This window comes from Prionailurus viverrinus, chromosome C2 (genome assembly GCF_022837055.1).
Source record: "Prionailurus viverrinus isolate Anna chromosome C2, UM_Priviv_1.0, whole genome shotgun sequence".
In the NCBI taxonomy this organism is placed as follows: domain Eukaryota; kingdom Metazoa; phylum Chordata; class Mammalia; order Carnivora; family Felidae; genus Prionailurus; species Prionailurus viverrinus.
The window spans coordinates 145,398,033-145,399,453 of NC_062569.1; the positions used below are offsets into that span (position 1 = coordinate 145,398,033).

At 38.2% G+C, this 1,421-nt stretch overlaps 1 protein-coding gene across 1 annotated transcript; it reads right to left on the minus strand.

Moving 5' to 3' along the window:
- Window positions 1–491: 491 nt before the first annotated feature.
- Window positions 492–683, minus strand: LOC125174549 (keratin-associated protein 19-4-like). Its single transcript, XM_047874057.1, has one exon. The coding sequence runs from the start codon at window positions 681–683 to the stop codon at window positions 492–494; it is 192 nt and encodes a 63-aa protein (XP_047730013.1).
- Window positions 684–1,421: the final 738 nt, after the last annotated feature.

The following is a 1,421-nucleotide window of genomic DNA, read 5'->3' on the forward strand; positions in this document are numbered from 1 at the left end:
CTATAAAATAAGGAGAAATGCCTAAAGAAAGCAGAGAAAAACTGAACTTTTAAATCTGAGGTCAAAAGAAGAGATTATGCTTTGAACAAAAATATAGTACAAAGTCCTCTGAAAAGGTGATCCCTGAAAGAATATTCCTAAAGCAGAATAATCGGTCCATTTGGCAACTTCAAAATTGGCAAACATCAATACGAGATCATGTAGAAGAAATTATGCCCAGTTTGTCATCCAAAGAAATAGCTTTATTGAAAATTGAACACAGAGATGCCACAGGCAACCCAATCTGTAAAATTCCCAGTCAATTCATGGAATGAAGTGCTGTTGTTGATTAATTTCAGGGTTTCAGTGTGAGTTTTGATCGTCTTCACTATACACATGGCCAGATGGCCAGAGCAGCATCTGGAATCTGATGGAAATACAGAGACATGAAAGAATTAGCAGTAGGGTGATTGTAGGGTTCTAAAGTCCCAAAACACCAGTCTTTTTCCTTTTCAATAAAAGCTGGAGAATCCATATCCTCCATAGCACAATGGGCGGCACCAGCCATATCTGTGGCCTCCCCAGCCACACCCTAAGCCACTAAAGCCACCACAACCACAGCCACAGCCTAGGCCATAGCCATAACCCAGGCCTCCACATCTATAGCCCAGGCCACCATAGTCATTGCCGTAGTAGTATCTCATAGTGTCAGGAGCTGGGGTTTCTGTTTGGTAATTGGGTGTGTTTCCCAAGTATGAATGTTGCCATCTGCCCAGGGACTCTTATACCTCCAAAATAGGTGTGGCAATAAAAACAAACTTGCATAATCCTCATTCCATGGCCTGAGTAGCATGAAAAACAGACTCATTAATTTCTTTGTTTTCTAATTTAAGACAGTTTTCACAGATTCCAATGAAATACTCCCTATGTTGACAATGATTGTGGTACCTTCAAAGACCATGTATGAGATATGACTGTCATCCATAAAATCCTCTAGCCAGACATAATAGCATCTCATTTCTGTTCAAAATAATGGACACATTCTTTACTGGTTGAAGCCAATATCATGGGAAATTATAGCTAATTTTCCAGTGAGACTGAAAAAATGTTGATGATCCTTATTCAAAATCCCCAGATATGCCATTTATTCACTCTGTTCTATCAAGGTCTTAAACACTCTATTCCATTAAGATCTTGAACAATTTATTTTTTTCTCACAAAAATAGAGTTGCTTAAAAGTTTGGCTGTCATGAATTTTCTATCCTTTTTGTAAAATAAGTTGTGGGATCTTTTTTCACAATTCACTCATCAAATAATTCCCAAAGACCTGTCAGTGAATTTAGCTTGAATGTCCATTCATTTTACCTGACTGGCTGGAGTCACGTGAGAATTCAACACAATTTTTTCATTTTGCACTCGATCCTGAATTTCCAAAACCATCA